The following is a 17,120-nucleotide window of genomic DNA, read 5'->3' as shown; positions in this document are numbered from 1 at the left end:
GGACATTCTGGGGTTCATCTGTACCCCCATGTGCCTGGGAAAATACGGATGACCTCTAGCCAACTTGGGAAGTCTTTGTTCCTTACAAAAAATAATTCTTCCTGAAAACTTTCGGAAATTGACAGTGGGAACCATTATACAGTATCGGGAGTGCAACTAATACCACTGAAATGTACACTTAAGAACTGCTGGGGTTTGTTATATATATTACCATATACAATAAAATAAAATACAGTTCTCCTCACATCCACTACCACAAGTTTTGAGGTCATTCTTGGTGGTTTCCAAGATCCAACCCGAGATTTTCTCCAGGGCCTTCCTGGACTCAACTCATGGCTCAAGTTGAACCAGTGGACTCAGCTTCCTTCCCTCACTAATATCATCACAGCCACCCTCCCTTTTTCTTCCTTTTAAATTTAAAATCCTATTGTGAAAGATGATAGACAAATATTGGTCATAAAGCTAGGCAGACAATTGGTTCATTGGTTAGTTTTGCGGGTAGTTGGCTGACTAACCAACCAGGGTTAAATGGTGGTTCTGCTAGTTGGTTTTAAAAGAGACAGAGGAAGCACAGAGGCCACCAACCCTGACTATCCCAGCCTCACCTTCATCTCTTCCACAGCACTCTCTAGCTCTTCTGGTGACTTGTACTCAAAGTCCCTCTCCAGGTGTTCCTCTTCAGCCTGGGACATCCACTCCTGCATCTCTGCCAAGTCTTTCTTCAGGTTCATGGTTTTTTCCTGACTTTCAGACAACCTATTTCTTTGAATAACAATCTAGAAAGGAAAAATCCATTCCCCCAAAACAAGTTTTAATACATTAAATGTTAAGTTCTAGCTTTTAATATTTAAAGACACAGCAATACCTTTCAACAAAGAGTCTCATGTTTTAACATTTAGGTAGAACCTTGTCTACATTTTGAGCTGATACTATAGAATATACACAATAATGAAAACAATTTCATAACAGGGATTCCTCGGCTTGGAAAAAGCTCAGTGGTAGAGGATTTGTCTTGAATGTGCAGGTCCTAAGTTTGATCCCCAGAACTGGAAAAAAAATTCCTAACTGGCATTCTATACATTTTGAATACAAACCTAATCTACAGGTATCTCTTTGAAAATGAGTAATTTTGAAAATGAGTAACTTTTAACAAAGTAATCCCAGCTTAGAAATCTAACCTACAGCAAATATATGTAAATCAAATAAATTTGTTGTAGCACTGTTGATTATGGGGAAAAAAACTGGAAGCAATCGAAGTGTCCATTTTTTGTTTTTAGATAGGGTTCCCATTGAGCTTTCACTTTTAAAAAGCAAGGAGGAGAAGGTTACTATTAAGATCACAATGGGGCCAGGGATTTAGCTCAGTGGTTCCGCCGCCTGCCTCGCAAGGGCAAGGTCCCGAGTTCGATCCCCGGTACCAAAAAAATAAAATAAAATAAAATAAAAATAATAACAATGGAAAAAAAAGATCACAATGAAACGCTGTTCTATACAATTTTGGTTTTGAAAATGTACTATGCCAGCTACAAAAAAGTTACATTACAAAGCAGATACTTGTCTGAATCCAGTTCAGTATCTGAGTAAAAACATTTCAGAGTAGTCTGGAAGCATTTCAGTGCTCCAGGCCCTAACCACAAACCACCCTCCACTGCGGGAGGAGATATGGCACCCAGCCCGGCCCACATCCGACCTGCTCACTGAGAACGAAGGTCATAGTCCCGGCCACCTCAACCAGGGCTCACTAGGCTGCTAAGCTGATAGTAACCAAAGGCCAGTACAGGAACAGGAAGGCACTTACAAGACTAAGGGTCAAGAGGGTTAGTGGCTTTCCTGTTCCCTCCCTCCAAACAGGATCAGTACTAAAAATAGAGAACTTTTGTTACTGTCCCCCACGATACTGTAGAGGAAAGTGCCAGCAACACACAGCCTGGCTCCCATGCCTGGCTCATCAGTGGTTCAGCTGGCAAACTCTCCATAAAACAAAGTAGATGGTAGATAGATAGACAGATAGATAGATAGACAGAACAGATATACAGATAATAGAAATGATAGATACATAGAATAGATAGATGATTGATGGTACATAGATAGGTGATAGACAGGTGATAGAGCTGATAGACTGATAAGCAGATGATACATAGACAGATGACAGATATAGATAAAGACAGAGATAGATAGATAGATAGATAGATAGATAGATAGATAGATAGATAGATGGATGACAGGTAGATAATAGCTAGACAGATGACAGATGATAGGTATATGATAGAATGATAGATGACATAGACAAATTGATAGATGATTGGTTGACAGATCATAGACAGATAAATAGATGAATAGATAGATAGATAGAGATTCTTGGGCTCCATTTAAAGAAACTTCTATTAGTCCTTTCTGAATAGTAGTTAGTTTTACTATTTTCAAGGATCCACAATGAAAAATAGACACTATCACAGTGAGATTGCCAAAACAAAAACAAAAAAACTCCTCAAAATGATAATTTTTTTACTTTATAGCACTATCATGTTCTTTCTTTCATTATAACATGAATGTGATGAGATAGATTGTTTCTGCTGGTTGTTTTATATAGTGACCTTTTCTTACTGATAGAAAAAAAGTCCAAAAGTTTAACATTTTCACTAGTCAATAAAGTGCAATGTCTGGAACTAATATAATAATTACTAATACAACATACAGATGGTGCTAAGGAAACTTAAAAGTTTTTCCACATTTATTCCCAAACTTTCAGTCAAAAATAAATCACAATGAATTATATCTTGGTAATATTTAATGGATGGATGGATGGATGGATGGATGGATGAATAGCACCTTCCTTGCTCCCTAATGCCACTTTCAAACCACTTTCCCTATTTACTTCCTCAAAAACTCTAATTCTTGCAAATATATGTCATCTGATTACAATATATATGAAGAAATAGAAATCTGGCCAGAATATTAGATGATATTACAAAAAATTATTTTCTTAAGCATTCATTTATAGCATTCATTATAGTTTTGTAGAACATCCTTGTTCTTGGAAGAAGCATATAAAAAGCGGAGTGGTGTGTCATGGTATTTCTGGGTTCTGTCAAAAGCACATTTATAGAAAACAAAAAAGGAAGAGACAGACAGACAGAAAACGTGTCAAAACATAAACAACTGACAAATCCAAGAGTGGGCATACAGGTTTCACGCCAACTTTTCTTCACATTTGATATTCAAAATAAGGAAATGGGGGGAGGGGGGCAGCAGAAATCGATTAAATGATGCCAGTAGAAATTTTTCCCATATAAACATTAGCCAAAAAGCATTGTATTAAAAGATGTGTTATTTACAGGATGGTCTGTGGAATGTACATGAATTTCACATTTGCTCCTCTGGTTTTCACTTCTTTCATCAGCCACCCAGCTACATGTAATCTCAACAACTGCTTGCAAAACTTGAGCAATCGGAAGGAAGCTACTACATGTGCGGCCCTTAGAGTGTCCCCTCTCTCCGTCCCCTCCCCTCCCCCCCTCCCTTCTTCCCTCTCTCTCCCTCCCTGTGGAGGAGGCCGCCCACAGCAACCCCTTCCCTTCACATAAGCACAGGCTACTTCAAAATCATCTCAATCTCTTACAGGAATTATCTTCTCCTTCTAATAAGGTCACCCCTTGGCATGACACATCCCCCAGTATATCTCATTACTAAAAGTAACCAAAAACCTGTTCAGATCCTCCACTGCCAGCACCTACGCCATTTCTCTATTCCCTTGAAGACAGAAATTTCTCAAAATTGGTCATACTTGTCCCTGTTGCTCATTTCCCACTTCCTCCTCAACATTCTCCAAAGTTATCCTATCCCACCACTCTGGGGAGCACATCTTTTCTTCCAAGGTCATTAAAAGCCCTCACCTTGTCAAAGCTCAGCCTGGGGCAGTATGGAAAACTTTCTTCCCCTGGCTCCTAGGACCGCACATTCCCTGGGCTACTCACCTGTCTCACCACCTCTTCCTCCTTAGCATCCTTCCGCTTACCAGGCTGCAAGAGCTAAAAAGCTTCAGCTGCATGCCTCAGAGCATCCTTTCATTCATGCCAAAGTAAGTTTCTCCTCACCAAGTCCTCATTATTTCAGAAAAGGCACCAAAACTCACACAAAACAGAAGCTTTGTGGAGGTCCTGAGCTGTCCTTGCCAGTTCATTTTTCTACCACGAAGAGTCTTATCTCTATTTTCAGACTATAGTCTGAGCCTAGTTACTATTTCTCATGACCTCCACCACTACCTCCCTGGTACAAGGATTCATCCTCTCTTGGAGACCAAAGTAAGCGCTTATGTATTCCCCGTTTTCATCCTTGCCTTCCTAGAGCACATTACCCACATGAAAACCAGAGTGGCCTTAAAAGATCAATCATATGTCACTTCCCGACGCACAACTCTCCAATTACTTCACACCATACTTGAAATATAATCCAAAGTCTTCCTCTCCAACACCATATCGAATCCATCTTCTGTCTGCCCTCTGACCTCAAATATTCCTATTTTCCAGCCCACTAACTCCTCTTCCCCTATTTCAGCTACATTGCCCTTGTTCTTTATTAACAAAGCTCAATCCAACTGCAGAGCTTTAAAGCATGCTCTTCCCATGTCTTCATCTTCATACCTGAACCTACATGGCCTGGTGCTTACATTACTCAGTTTTCCATTCAAATTCTCCAGTCTCCTAAAGTCCTATATGAAAGAATCCACTGAACTCTTTAATTCTTAATTCTCGCTACCTGATAGTTTTCATCCACCTTAGTAGAATGCAAGCTCCTTAAGAGGAGGGTTTTTCCTTGTCCACTGCTACATCCTCAGTGCTTAGAATGATGCCTGGCAGGAGGTATTAATTAATATTAATCACCAGTTGACTAATAAATATTTCCTGAATAAACACACTGGAATGTGAGGCAAGGGAAATAAATGCATGTGTAAAGCTGGCAGAAAAAGAAAAGCTAAGTCCTGGGTCAAACTGAGCAATTAATGAAGAAGGAGGAGGACGAGGAAGAGGAGGAGGAGGAGGTATGGAGAAGGAGAGGGGGAGAGGGAAGAGGAGAGGTGGAGGAAGAAGAAGGAAAAGGAGAAAGAAAGGGGAAGGAAAAGGAGAAGGACTTTCTTCTCCAGCTGGCCACCCATGCTGTAGTTTTTCTGAACCATTGTTTTTCAGACTAGATGGGTTACAAATTGATTGTGCTGATCAAAACAGGACGCTGTCTTCACTTCTTCAAAACCACAGACAGTAAAATCGAAAAGCTCACCTCCTTGCTAAATTTCTCCAGTTGGGTTTGGTAGTCAACTAGCCTTGTCTGCACCCAAGTTTTGATCCCAGCAACTGGACAGCTTCGAAGGTGAGTCTCTATTTCTTTCATGTTTTTCAGAGATGATTCGATTATTTCTATTTCATTAAGAAATGCCTGAACACATAAAATAACCCCATGTTGAATTTATTTTTACATAAGTGGATGCCATAATTTATCTGCCTGGATCCCTGCAAAATTATAATAACAGACTGCTTGGGACTTTTAACTACTTAAGAAATACTGTGTCTTAAGAAATTCATCTCACCTGGGTGCTTCATATAGCCTTCTGTTAAATTGGATTGGAAATACTTGACTCTCAGTGGGGAACACTGTTTTTAATTAATTTAGAGAAGGCTCATGATTTCACCAAGCATAAACTGCATTCAGTACACTGGCAAATTTCATTTGTTAAATATGTTTTTCTTAAAGCTTCACCATGTGGCACAGTAACAGCAATATACAATTGGTAATTATTACACTAAGGCTGTCATTGTAACATAAGACAGCAGCCCCTAGGGAACTAAAGTTGCTCTTGCTTTCTCTGCCCAAAATTCAATAACAATTGCCAAAAATCTTACAAATGAGCAATCCATCAGCCTCTCATTAGCAATAAACCCAAAAGAGGCTTTCTTTATCTAGTTTTAATACCATGTCATAGTCTTCTAATTTTAATAAGGGCAATGATGACAAAGGAAAAGAAGAAAATGTTATTTATCCAGCAGGTTTTCCAGAACAGCAGAACTCACAGAGCACTGGCCAAGCTGCCTCTGCAGACCAGCGTCATCGCCTTGGGCAGCCTGCTCTTCTGTTAAGAAGTCTTTCACATCCACCAGCCACTTCCCAGTGACTCCTGAATCAGCCTAAATCAAACACAATAACAGAGGCGGATATTACTCGGTGCCATTCAACCCACTACATCTCAAGATATATCACTATTGGGGAAAAAAAGTAACTTTTCAAAACTTTGATAATATCATTTTCATTTATTTTATTTCTTTGTTTGACCCTCCAGCTTTGAGGATTTTTTTTTTTTGCATTCTAGACTAAAATCTTTAAGACATAGCAGTGCAGTAATCATTCTAAGAAATCTCAAAACACTGTCCATTGAACCAAGCTATTCTGCTTAAATGCGAGCAATAACTATGATTCAAAATTCAAATCACAGAGAAAAAAATACTTTTCTAGGTATAATCAGCTAAAAAAATATTTTGCTTTCCTATAACTTGGAAGAAGTTTTCTCCTAACATTAGCTACTCAGAGCAAGAATAAAGATAAAACACAGTGAAGGAAATATGATAGTTTTTTCTTAGTCCTACTGTTGGATGCCCTGTTTTCTGAGAACCCAGAATGGTGCAGTATCTAGTTCTGTTCTTTCATCCTACACTTACTAATCACCCACTGTGCTCCAATTAGTATGTATGGTACTGGAGATGAGAACAACACTCCACAGAGAAAGATCCATTGGAAGATAGGGATGTAGCTTAGAGATAGACACTTCGCTAGCACGAAGCCTGGCTTCCAGTCTTGAGACAGAGAGAGACAGGCAGACAGAGACAGGGAGGCTTCAGAGAACAAGTAGCATTGGAACTGGGTTTCAAAGAATGCAAAATCAAACTTAAGTTCTAATGTGATGGGCATTTCTTTTCAAGGCCTCCCATACCATCACTGGTCACTCTTAAATTCTTTAATGTTAAGCTATCTGTTTCTTTGTACTTTTTTCAAATTTTTGCTTCTCATTGATTCCTAGAAGTGGAAATAAATTTACCATCCTGTTTAAAAAAGCCCATTATATTTGATGGCAGGAATTGTTTCTTTCTGTAGTCTTCCGATGGTTAAACATTCCCATTTCCTTGCATGGTGCCTCTAGAACATACTACTGCACCAAGTATTTTAACTTGGGATGCAGGTTTACTGCACTAACTGGTTTTCTGTCTTCCCTTTGTAAGGTTATAAGAGATTATCCCAAATACTTTGCTGAAATCAGGACTTGCCAAGAATGATAACATGTCAGTATGATTTGAACTATATGAGTGTGCATGCCCCTTGAAGTGTGAAATTTTATCACTCTATGTATCTAATAATCTATTATTCTGACTGAAAGAGAGGGAGGGAGTGAGGGAGGGAGAGAGAGAGAGAGAAACTATAAAGACATGAGTTTGGGCAAGGCATATTAGGGGGTCCTTGTTGATTCCTGGTGGCCATCAAAATCTTTCCCGCACATGTAAGATCTCTGGTTGATCTTTTGTCTTACAGCTCTGCCAGGAGCTAACATCAAGCTTACTTTAGGTCTTTAGCTTTTAGAAATTAATGTTCCTCCTTAATTAGGATATTCATCCAACTCCAGCTTTCTGGTCCGTTCTCAGAAAGTCATGCTGTGACCCTGAGTTTATGGGCAAAAATCCCACTGCTACTTGGGATGCAGATGGATGCACCTAAAGGAGCAGAGGGATTTTTCCATGTGCATCATAGCCCAGGATCCAGTGCACTCTCAATAATGGTTATTCCTCACTTCCTACTTTTGATGGCCATTCTCTGATGAAGATGAAAGCAAAAGTGTTTGTGCGGCTCAACTTCTCCATCTCCACCACACTTCCCTGCCAACCACTTCCGCATCCTCTTCTTCCAAGAACCGCTGTGAAAGCCCTGTTGGTCACTTCTGCACTTTGCCCAAGCTTCGCTCCCCTCGGTTCTTAAGCATGTCTGTCACTGTACACACAGGCCTATGCAACTCTGTTGCTACTGTACAGCTGGGACATTAATTAAATCTAGTTTTGAAAAGGGAAAAATGATAGCTTCCTTCGCCAAGAATCGTCAGAATTTCTATGGAAGCATTGGACTTCAAGGAGGTTTTTTTTTATTTTTGGGGTTGTTTTTTTTTTGGTACCGGGGATTGAACTCAGGACCTTGTGCTTGAGAGGCAGGCACTAGAACCACTGAGCTAAATCCCCAGCCCATCCAAGGAGGTTTTTAATCACAATCAGCTTTGACTAACATATGCAGCCTTAACTACGTTCACTGCAAATGAGAAGCATTATGGCACCCATCGCCTGCCTCCCTCCTTCCTCTCCACCCTCAGACTCACACTCACTCACATAGACACACACAATTCACATATACCTGTTCCTTCTCCAGCTCTTATGCTTTGACATGAGAAAAAAGAAAAAAGACAGCAATGAACAGGGACAGCCATATGCAACTGGTCATTCAGCAGTGACAGAAGCAACAGATGGGCATCTGAAAAGCCATACTGTTTCACTATAAAAATTGTGCATGTGAATCTGACCTTGCTGAATTCTAAGAAAGACTGTGAACCCTGAAAGGGAACCCTACATCACCAGGCTCGGTGTCTGACAAGCCTCATGGCTTTGAGAAACTAACTTTTGTTCTTTGAGCAAAAGTAGCTCACCTGTAAAGTAGGAAAAATGACAACCTTGCTTCGTTGCTCTAAAAAACAGAGACAAGTTTGGACAGAGATGACCACAGAGAAGCTCCTAATAAATCACAAGATTTACAAAACCAACTGCTTTATTACTACCAAGATGAATGAATCTCATAAAAAGGTTTATCACTTTTAAGTTTATAGACACCATAGGAATGAACAGCCAGAATTGGGGTGTCTGCACAAGATCAGTTTGATTTTTTTTAAATTGCTCCTAATGCGAACACTCATTCTCTCTTTAACTGTTCAGAGGAAATTATTTGAAAGTGACCATTTGAAAGAGCTGTCGCTTTCACCTCTAACCCAATGTGGTCAAATGCAGCTCACCAGAAGGAAGTTAGGTAAAGGAGGGAGGGTCCAAACTGAAGAAATGCCTGCAGCAGCAGATCCCCTGGGCACTCTCACCCTATGGCCACACCACAGGGCAAGGGCAAGATCACCAACAGATGACCAGCAGCCATCTGTGTGCAGAAAATCACAGGAGACAGGCTCTGCTCCACACTCCCATCTCCTCTTTCCCTGGAAGGAAACTACTGTCCCAATCTGCCTGTGGCTCATGTTTCCTTGGCTTTTTGAAAACAATCAAAGCCAGCTCTTCCAAGTCAATTCCTCAGCCATGAGGTAAAGAAAAACAAAGAATATGAAGGGACTCAGAAGACAAAAGAAAAAACATTTTGTTACCATTTCAAAAGCATTCAGCTCTGCATTTATGAGTCTTTAACATACGATAATGAGTATTCAATTTGTCTTTACCTCCATCCACTTACAGAACAAATACATGAATATACAGACATGCAAACATACACACATGCAGGCACACACACACACAGAGATACTTCTTTGGGGGAGCTCATTTCTTGAAAGGCAAAATTTAAAAAGTAAGAATTACTACTAAATTTTTAAATGCCTGCAAATTTTAAACTATAAATACTACTCTAAGGCAGACACTTCTCATTCCTATTTTTACTCACAGGCATTTAAGTAAAGATCAAAAATACTACTAATGTGGTATTTAGGGAAATCAAATATTCTATTTCAGAATGATTAAAATTCTACATTGATCATCCCTGATCAAAAGCAGTGATTTATAAGCACCCTGGCAGAATACCCTGTTGCTGGATCACAGAAAGGGAATGTTAGGCAATCAATCAACCCCTGCAGACTTACCTCAGCCCCTCTCCTGAGCTGGGCACAGAGGAGATTTAAAGCTTGGTAACCTAGGACTTAGGACAGTAAGATTCCAAGGCCCACAGCAGCCTGGAAGACTTAATTACAGCTAAATTCTTGGCATTTTATCTCACTCCTCCTCCAGGTATTGGAATGTCCACAGCTTATTAGGCTGCCAATTTCTACCCCAAGACAGAACAAAGAATTCTTGAAAAAATGTTCTGTCACATAGAAGGAAGGACAAGGAATAACATTGCCACTCCCCTGATCTGTCTAAAACTAACCGTGTTCTTAAATCTAAGACACAGAATGCACCAGCATTCCCACTAGTAAAGTTAATATGTACTCAAAATGAGGGAAAAAAAACTTAAGACATAATTATATCAGATGTGTGTTACCTAGAAAGACGTTAATGCATTAAATACGTGGTTATTACTGCATTTTACTCTTAGCAAGGATTTACCATTGCATTTCCTACCCTGAGATGCTTCCCAAAATACTTTCAAACTCTGGCTCTTCCAGAAGGTAGAGAGCCCCCGCCCATCCCCTCCCACACTCAGGCCGGAGTGTGTCCCTTTCGGGGTGTGCCTTGGCCTGCCAAGCAATTGAGGGGACAAGAGTGACCACACAGGTGTCCCAAAGCCAAGGACAACCAGGAATGTAGACTGTATTGCTCCAGCCTCACCAAGAGGTATGGACGGGTACAAAGGCACCTGGAGAGCAATGACAGTCACAGCCTGCCATCCACAGACCCTCACTGTGCATGAGACCTCTCCTGCCCTTGGAGGGAGATGGAAACCAGGAGGGTGTAAAGGACACGAAGTAGAGCTTGTATTACTTATATAAATAAAAATTCATTTAAAAGTAAACAAGTTTATTATGTCCCAAAGAAACATCATTATAAATGGCACCAAATCTCAAACTCACGGTGCCTCCTGCCTTAAAGACAAACAGAACTTAAATGACTAAAAGATTATGCATTGGAGCACTGAAACAGAACAGCAATGCTAACCTGCACACCTGTAGAATATTTACTACAATTGTCGAATAACTTTTAGGAGGGAGGATATTAAATTTTTCCAAGTGAACTGTGAGTAGTAAAGTAACAAACAACTCTAAGGAAATAAGAATATTGTTTAGAGTTAATATAGCCAGGCATCATCACACACACCTGTAATCCCTGCACTCAGGAGGCTGAGGCAGTGGATTCCCCACAAGTTGAAAGCCAGCCTGGGTTACATAGTGAGTTCAAGACCACCCTGTAATACATAGAGAGACCGTGCCTCAAAATAACAAAACAAAATGCTTAGCAACTTAGTAAGACTCTGTCTCAACATAAAAAGTACAAAAAAAGAAAGAAAGAAAAAGGCTAACAATGTAGCTTAGCGTGAAGGCCCTGGGTTCAATCCCCACTACCACAAATACGTCCAAGGTCTCAACTGTCTGCTACTCGCTGGGCCTCTTCTGTGACTCCAGCAGAGTTACCACTACAATCTACAAGTATTTCATGTAACCGCCCCCTACTCGTGCTGAAACTCTATTTTGACCATTTTTAAGCAATTTTCTCTTATCTTCAAGGTCCTGCTCACCTTTACCAAGAAGGCTTCTCTGTAAGGCAGAAAGAAATACACGTGCTCACCAGCACATTAAAAGTATGTCTTTGATAAGTTCTAAGTCCCGACTTCAGTACAGTAAGTCCCTGACTTACAACCATGCAAGTTGCAAACTTTCACAGATACAAACAAGCCTCGAATTACAAACATTTGGAGATAGGAACAAATAGCAGAAGTAGTGCAAGTGTGTGTCGGATGTTGTCACAGTTGTGCTGCCGTGCGCTTGCTGTAGAGGGCAATAGTGCACAGCAGTACAGTGCTCAGTCAGAGCCCAGGATGTCCGGAAGCAAGAGGAAAAGCAGTGGTGATGTGGAGGGGACTGCTAGGAAGCGCAAAGCAATTACCATGGAAACAAAAGTGAAAATTATTGAGAGACTGGACCAAGGCGAAAAGGTGGTAGACGTCACTCATTCTAATAACACGAAGCACTCAGCCGTTGGCACAGTTCCAAAGCACGAGGCCAAGATGGTGGAACATGTGGAGTCTGCTGCGCCAGGGAAGCACCGATAATATCCCCAAAGCATGGCACAGTGATGGAGGAGACGGAGAAACTCCTCAGTGTGCGGACACAGGATGAGAATCAGTGTCCAGGCCCACTCAGCTTATTCAAGAAAAGTTAAAAGCCTATTTGAAGACTGGAAGAAAAAACAGAGCAAACCGGGCCCATCTTTACCTAAGACTCATTGTGTCAGACTCACTAACCTAAGAGTCACTTTGTCAGACTTATGTACGCATCCAACTTACAAACGTTCTCCTGGAGCAGAACTTGTTCATAAGTGGGTGACTAACTGTACCTAGTACATGTAGGAACAGAAAGATTACTCAAACAGTAGATAGCTGAGTTTTCCATGATGATCACCCTTTCCCCTCTACTAAACATAAACTGGTGGATCTGAATTTACCTCAAAAGTTCTCAGTTTGGAGGCCGTTTCTTCAAGCAAACATAGATCCTCGGAAACTGTGGCCTTTAGTTTGTTCCACTGTTCTCGGGCACCATCAAATTCTTGCCTGTACGTTTTTTCTATATCAGGAAGCACGTTTTTCTCCAAACTCTTTGTTTCTTCTGTAAGCTTATGTAATGTAGGTTTTTGCTTCTCAAGGATTTCACTAAGGGCCTGGAAAAAGTTTGGAAAGATTAGAAACACACAGCCATGTGGCTCTGCGGATGTTATAATGTGGGCTACATACAGTGCCCTAAAAAAGCAATTTATCCAAATAGAATTGTGGATAATTATCAAAACAAGTTACAGTGTCCCTTCATGAGTTTTGTGTGGGCAACATAATGTTCTCTACAATAAAAACCTCAAGAATAGCACAATCACTGTGGCCAGGGGCAGGGCCTCATGGCTGCTCAACTAGATGACCAGAGAAGTATTTTTATTCAACACTGAATTTTTAAATAAAAGTATCAATTCAACTTGTGTTCCTTACCTTATAAAAGATATTTCAGCAGAGTATGAAAAGGTTGAGAAGTTTAGGCTAATGATAATACAAGGAGAAAATACACTTTTCTTCTATTAATATTGCACAACCACCTGTCCTTGCAGCAAAGGGCCTACATTACAGCCACTAACCTTCAAATTACATGAAATTCTTGGGCCAATTTTAACCAAAAGTGACCAATTTTTTCAAATCACTAAAAAATTTTTGTGAAATATACAATATGAAGTATCAGAAATCGTGCTAGAATTCTGCAACATACTTACCTTTCTTCCGTGTAGGGCCTTCTCCACCTCTGCGGGATCACTGAGGACACTGAGAGAGGTCTGGGCCTTGTGTTCTACATCATTTAGCACGTCTTTCAGTGCTTTCAGTGTTGCCAAATATTCACGTCCAGGTTGGCTCTTCCTTTCTGTGTATTTAAAAACACCTACTTTTAGGTAAATGGATGCACCTTGAGACTGTGCTTTGAAGTGAAATAAATCAGATGCACTTGTTTAAATGTGGCATTCTCTAATGGGAGAAACTGAATGGGTAAATAAGGACCAAAACTGACGGTATGTATTGGGAAGTAGGAAGAAAATGTTCAAAAGGGAAGGAGAACAGGGCAGGGGGAGGGGAGAGGGGAGGAAAGGAAAAGGAAACAAAAGAATAGAAGGGAAAAAATGAAAACAAAGCTTTTGTAAATAAGTAGGGGGAGAAGGGTTGAAGAGAAGGGAGGGGTAGGGGGAAAAAAGAAAAATCAAGATAGATCATGTACAGGTACAAATTCCCTATGATGAAAGTGATCATTATGTATACCCAAAGTGTACTGATAAAATTAATTTTAAAAAATGAAAACACTTACTTTGAGAAAATAATGCTAAGAATCTAAGTACTACATCATTATACATATCATTAATCTTCAATATATAGGAAGTGAATTCCAACACATCATAAGTTAGACTCCATGACTAAAATTAAAATAGCTCCCCATTAGTAAAATAGTTCATTCCCCTGGCATTTCTAAGATTCAGACAATGACTTCATTCCTGCAGATGTTGATGTTTGAAATATTAACTAACTCACTATCATTTTTCTTCATTTCATCGTGATGAAATGTCTCTCTGAAGCGGGAATGACAATGTTCCTTTGTCCCACATAATCTCCTCTTCTGTAATTGCTACACAAAGAATACCAGAAAACACAGGTCCTCCCCTAGTCACTCTGGAAACTCGGGCATGTGGACCAAACCATGCACAGTGTGGAGGCACTGAGCATCCAGGAAGCAGCAACAGCATCAGCCAGAGGGCCTGGCATCGACTTCCGACTCTAAAGTAAAAGTTGCACACAAGCTTCACTAGGTGGAAGGAAGTGAGTACATTTAAAGCACAAAGAGACACAACCAGCTAGCAAGCACAGTTAACTGCCTTCTGCTCCTTATCACAATGAAAGCAGAGTTTGCATCCAGAGGCTGGCTGACAAAGCGAGGTTAACTGATTTCGATGAACAAAGACATGCTGTCCAAATGCATGTCCGGAAGAAGGTAACAAGTCCATGTGACTAACGTCCACACATGCAGACTGTTAACATTCTACCAGTCTACACCAGCCAAAGGAAGACGGAGGGTAAATGCACGGCTTCTGAGTATGTACTACCCAGACAAAACATGACACAACAGCTGGGGATTTAGCTCAGTGGCACTGTGCCTGGCTCACAAGTGCAAGGTCGTGAGTTCGATCACCGGCACCAAAAAAAAAAAACATAACACAACATATGCCTGAACTTAAACAGCTGCTAAGGAGGAAAAAAAAAAAAAGACAATAACAACCAAAAAAAGTAACCTATAAGGAATGACTTTTGAAACCTTTGACAGTGAACTTTCCAAAACCAGGTTTATTCCAAAAAGAACCCATCAACATTTTTCAGATTCTAGAAAAGGAATATGATTTCTTTTAAAAGAGGCGTGGTATTGCTGAAACTTTAACCATTTGGAGAAAACAAAAATGGGTGGTCAGATTTTAGTCTGAGAATGACCAAAGAAAGAAACAACTCTGTTTCTCCTTTAAAAATCTCTTTAAGGGCTGTGGCCAGGGAGGGTGTAACTCAGTAACAGAGCACTTCCCCAGCATTATGAACAAACACAAAAAAAACTTCAGAGACAAACTACAAAAATGGGAAACAAATTTTACCAGCTGTTCCTCAGACAAAGGACTACTAACTAGAATATATAAAGAACAGACATTTCTCAGACAAAGAAGTAAAAGTAGCAAATAAACATATGAAAAAATGTCCAACATCACTGGTCATTCAAGAGATGCAGATGAAAACAACACTGAGATTCCATCTCACCCCAGAAAGAATGGCTGCTATCAAGAAATCAACCAGTAACAAATGCTGGCAGGGTTGTGGGGAAAGAGGAACCCTGCTCCACTGCTGGTGGGAGTGTAGACTGGTGCAACCACTGTGGAAGTCAGTATGGAGATACCTCAAAGAACTAGGACTAGAGGTCCCATTTGACCCAGCTATTCCCCTGCTGCATATCTTCCCTAAAGAATTAAAAAAATCAGCCAGGGATTTAGCTCAGTGGTTCCAGCACCTGCCGTGCAAGTACACGGTTCCAAGTTTGATCCTTGGTACCAAAAAATACAAAGCAAAACAAAAGAATTAAAAGAATCATACCATAGCGATATATGCACACCCATGTTTATAGCAGCACAGTTTGTAATAGCTAAAATTTGGAAACCTCCCAATTGCCCATCAACTGGAGACTGGATAAAGAAAATGTGGTTTTTTAATAAAATGGAGTACTACTCAGCCATAAAGAATGAGAAACTAGAGACATTTATAGCTAAATGGATGCACATTGAGGCCATACCCTTTTTTTTTTTTTTTGTATATCCTTTTACTGGTACATTTTAGGTGTACAATATAATGACATTCATCATTGGAAATTTGCGCCTTTACATAATCTCTCTTGGTTCTTATTTTTACCCCCTTCCCCTGCCCTCCCTTCAACCCCTCCACCCTTCCCTATTTACAAAGACTTTGTTTCCAATTTTTCCTTTTCTCATATTTTTTTCCCTTTCCCTTCTTTCCTTTCTCCTACCCCTTCCACTTCCCCTTCCCCTTTGCCCCCTTTCTTCCTATTTCACATTATCTGTTATACCTTTTACTCCTTTTTTACACTTTCAGTTTCTCACACTAGAGAAACTATTCGGTATTTACACATGTGTGTTTGAGACCATACCCTTAAGTGAGATAAATAGGACACACATGTAAATACCAAATAGTTTCTCTCATGTAAGAAACTGAAAGTGTAAATAAGGATCAAAATGTATAATAGATAATGTGAAATAGGAAGAAAAGGTCTAAAGGGGAAAAAGAAGTAGGAGGGGTAGGAGAAAGGAAAGAAGGGAAAGGGAAAAAAATATGAGAAAAGGAAAAAGTGGAAACAAAGTCTTTGTCAATAGGGAAGGGTGGAGGGGTTGAAGGGAGGGCAGGGGAAGGGGGAAAAAATAAGAACCAAGATACATCATGTACAGGTACAAGGTCCCAATGATGAATGTAACTGTATTGTGTACCTAAAATGGACCAATAAACTGAATGGATAAAAATCATGATATTCTACTAATACCACAGTTTTAGAGCACAGCGAAGCAGCTTGGGGTTTTTTTTTGTTTGGTTTTTTTTTTTTTTTTGGTACCAGAGATCGAACTCGGGTCCAGCTTGGGTTTTTAAAGTCCAATGTGAGGGTCCAGAAAAAAGACCAAATGTACTTGAAGACCTTGATCCACACAGGCACAGAGGAAAAGAATGAAACCAGTATGAAACCCAAGTACACTTGAGGTATAAATTTCTGAAGCAATGTTTAGATGAAGGTGAACTGAGAGAGGAGATATTAAAGTTACTGAGCAAGAAAAACAAGGGAGTGGACTTACCCTTGGCCAGCTGTTGCTGATGACGTTGTAAAACCACCCTCACAGCCTGGAGGCGGACCACGAGGTCATGGAAGTCCGCCTGGACAAACCCTGGGATGGAAGGCTCGGACTGGAGGGCAGAGCAGCTCATCCGCACCGTCTCGATTCTGGGCTGGAGGTCCAGGAGGTATGTCAGCTCCCTCTACAGAACAGAAAACATGGTCACGTAACTCCGTGGAGACAAAC

At 40.3% G+C, this 17,120-nt stretch overlaps 1 protein-coding gene across 17 annotated transcripts in view; it reads right to left on the bottom strand.

Moving 5' to 3' along the window:
* Window positions 1-17,120, bottom strand: part of Utrn (utrophin) — a 527,655-nt gene that overhangs the window by 339,579 nt on the left and 170,956 nt on the right. For all 17 annotated transcript variants that reach the window (XM_087190253.1, XM_087190252.1, XM_087190262.1 and 14 more), the window contains 6 exons: window positions 16,896-17,076; window positions 13,242-13,387; window positions 12,438-12,650; window positions 6,063-6,176; window positions 5,275-5,430; window positions 606-776 (listed from right to left, as the gene is read on the bottom strand). In XM_087190253.1, the coding sequence (XP_087046379.1) occupies window positions 606-776; window positions 5,275-5,430; window positions 6,063-6,176; window positions 12,438-12,650; window positions 13,242-13,387; window positions 16,896-17,076 (981 nt within the window). The remainder of the gene's footprint in view (window positions 1-605; window positions 777-5,274; window positions 5,431-6,062; window positions 6,177-12,437; window positions 12,651-13,241; window positions 13,388-16,895; window positions 17,077-17,120) is intronic.

This window comes from Heterocephalus glaber, unplaced genomic scaffold (assembly GCF_053883595.1).
Source record: "Heterocephalus glaber isolate CG9 unplaced genomic scaffold, H.glaber_assembly_v1.0 deba00001550, whole genome shotgun sequence".
Lineage (NCBI taxonomy): Eukaryota > Metazoa > Chordata > Mammalia > Rodentia > Bathyergidae > Heterocephalus > Heterocephalus glaber.
This window is presented reverse-complemented; position numbering and strand designations above follow the sequence as displayed.